Source organism: Etheostoma cragini, chromosome 5 (genome assembly GCF_013103735.1).
Source record: "Etheostoma cragini isolate CJK2018 chromosome 5, CSU_Ecrag_1.0, whole genome shotgun sequence".
In the NCBI taxonomy this organism is placed as follows: Eukaryota; Metazoa; Chordata; class Actinopteri; order Perciformes; family Percidae; genus Etheostoma; species Etheostoma cragini.
Genome location: NC_048411.1, coordinates 634,868 through 637,377, shown reverse-complemented (window position 1 = coordinate 637,377; position 2,510 = coordinate 634,868). Strand labels below are relative to the sequence as shown.

The following is a 2,510-nucleotide window of genomic DNA, read 5'->3' as shown; positions in this document are numbered from 1 at the left end:
CCACTAAGGTCTATATAAAAGAGACTTCAGATACAGTATTAGGGGACCCCTAAGGTCTATATAAAAGAGACTTCAGATCCAGTATTAGGGCCCACTAAGGTCTATATAAAAGCATTCAATGAGCACCATGTCATGGGATCTTTAACATCAAAAAGCACTAAAGCTGTAACATTTGGAGTAAGGCCCTATACAGTTTGGATTATAACGTTTAGATTTTTTGTCCACGACAACGTGTGGGACCCTGTCACCATCTGTGTCTCTCTTTTCTCCAGATCGACTGGCCGGCTCCGCAGGATAAGAAGAGAGAGTGTGTTGCCAAGGGGAAGACCAACCAGGTAACATGGACTTCAGCTGACAGTGTTAGAGTTGTCAGGGTTACCTGCCTTGCTCTGGGGCACCTTGGCAGTAGTTTCTTAAGACATTAGTTAAGGAGAACTCACTTCACTCATGCTCATTTACATTTTGTCAAGTCGGTCTGGGGTTCCAGTCATTACATAAGCACACAGGGAATGCATCTTCCAGACAGGATCAGCAACTTTGAAGGTTTTAAGTGTTCTAAGATAAGCTAGATTTTATTGTTTTTTGTATTGGACAAACAAACCCTATCTGCTGTTAAAATAAAAATGGTCTTTTTTCAGAGATAATCTAATAAGTGGTAAAGACTAATGCTGAGGCTTTGTATTTATTACTATTATTATTAACAGACGGCAGACATGAGAGTGGCATCAGTCTTCTCCTCTAACTTTGATAGATCATAGAAATTTGATAATGAGATTTGTCTTTTTCCAAATGTTTGATGATACTCACTCATACCTTGTCCATGCTTATGAGCCTCTAGTACTTTAAGTGCCCATATTATGAAAAAAAAATGTGTGGTGTTATTTGTGTCTCTGGTGCTTCCACACACATACACACTCGGAAAAAAACAAGTTGCTAAAACAAGGGAGATGTCTCACTCTGGATCTAAAACAGAGACCTAAACACACAGGGTGAAAACAGGATCTGCAACAATGAGCAGTACAACAAAAAAATAGTGTTTTATGAAAATGAAACCATGTCAACCTATTCTGGTTAAACCTCAAAATACAGTTATGAACCTGAAAATGAGCAGAGTATGGGCTCTTTGACCATCAGTTGTGGCAGATTGGTAAACACAGATAGTGAACTGGCCCCAGCTTTCCACTTTAATCTCAGCGAGAGCTTCACACTGCTTAGACTGCAAAATGCTCTTGCAAGGAGCCTTGTTTAATATTTTATAGAAACGCAGAGCTTTTGGAAATGGAGAACTTCTCGCATTGCACAACAGTAATCTTTGATGTGGTTTTATAGTTCACTGGAGTGCAGTGGTATCAACACTACTTTCATTCTAATTAACTCCGAGGAAGAAAGAAAAACATGTTGAGCAATGAGTATAACAGGAGCTTCAAAAATACTCCAGTTTTTTAAAAGTTGTTAAAACTTAACATGCAATTGGTCATTTCGCTGGGGGTGTGGTTCTTAAGGGGATGATGGTCCGTGATCGGGATAATCAAACATGCCGGCAATGTACATTTATTCTACACAGCTACTTCAGTCCTGGGACTAACATAGCTGTGAATGCTTACGATAAAGCATATGGTTACATGTACAACAGAATTTGACTTAATATGCAAGAATAACCATATGGTGTTTACACTGGCCGTTGTTATACTTAATGATCTGTCTTTTTATGTAATGTTGTAGTTGTGGGCCTGAAAGAAGCTCGTCTGCCAGACACATTTCACATGATTATCCTCACTGATTGCTGGAGCTGTAAAAATGAAGAAAAAAAATCATATTGTGCCTATTACAGCCGTGAGATACAGATATCGTTTTGCTGCTGCAAAGGCAACATCAAGTGGATGCACTGAATTATTTATTCCGCTTGCATCATGTGTGAGCATCTGTTTCCAATTTCATTCAAAGAGCTTTATTGTTCATCACAGCACAGACATTAAAGGGCACTACCCATAAAACTGTGCATATATTACACTGTTAATTGCACACATATCTTTTGAATGGATACAATCTGTTGCATTTCTGTGCAGTTTAAAGGTTACTTAGATAATGTGGTTACATCCCTATATCATCTATTAAGCAATGTCCTCAATATAGGACACTTGTAAAACTGTATTTAAATTGATTTACATCAAACAAAAGAAATGAAAGTAAAATGTTTTTTCTCGGAGGCTGCCCATGTTCACTTCCCTCAGTTTTTTCACACCAAGAACATGGCACAGCCAAAAGATCTGCTCAATTGGCGACGGCCAGCCGATTTCACACATCTTTAATGAAATGACATTAGACATATTATCAGCAAACGGGATCTCGTCCCCAAGGTTAGTGAGGTAATGCAGGTAAAAAATGATATAAAAGAACTGAAGTTGTAGCATTAGACAAACGCTACATTTTAGAGGTGTGTGTGTGTGTGTGTGTGTGTGTGTGTGTGTGTGTGTGTGTGTGTGTGTGTGTGTGTGGGTGTGTGTGTGTGT

General features: G+C 38.8%; 1 protein-coding gene across 1 annotated transcript in view; it reads left to right on the top strand.

Annotated features, from left to right (window-relative positions):
- sema4c (sema domain, immunoglobulin domain (Ig), transmembrane domain (TM) and short cytoplasmic domain, (semaphorin) 4C) overlaps window positions 1-2,510 on the top strand; it is an 87,639-nt gene that overhangs the window by 66,444 nt on the left and 18,685 nt on the right. The window contains exon 5 of the mRNA XM_034872203.1: window positions 273-359. Coding sequence (XP_034728094.1) covers window positions 273-359 — 87 coding nt within the window. The remainder of the gene's footprint in view (window positions 1-272; window positions 360-2,510) is intronic.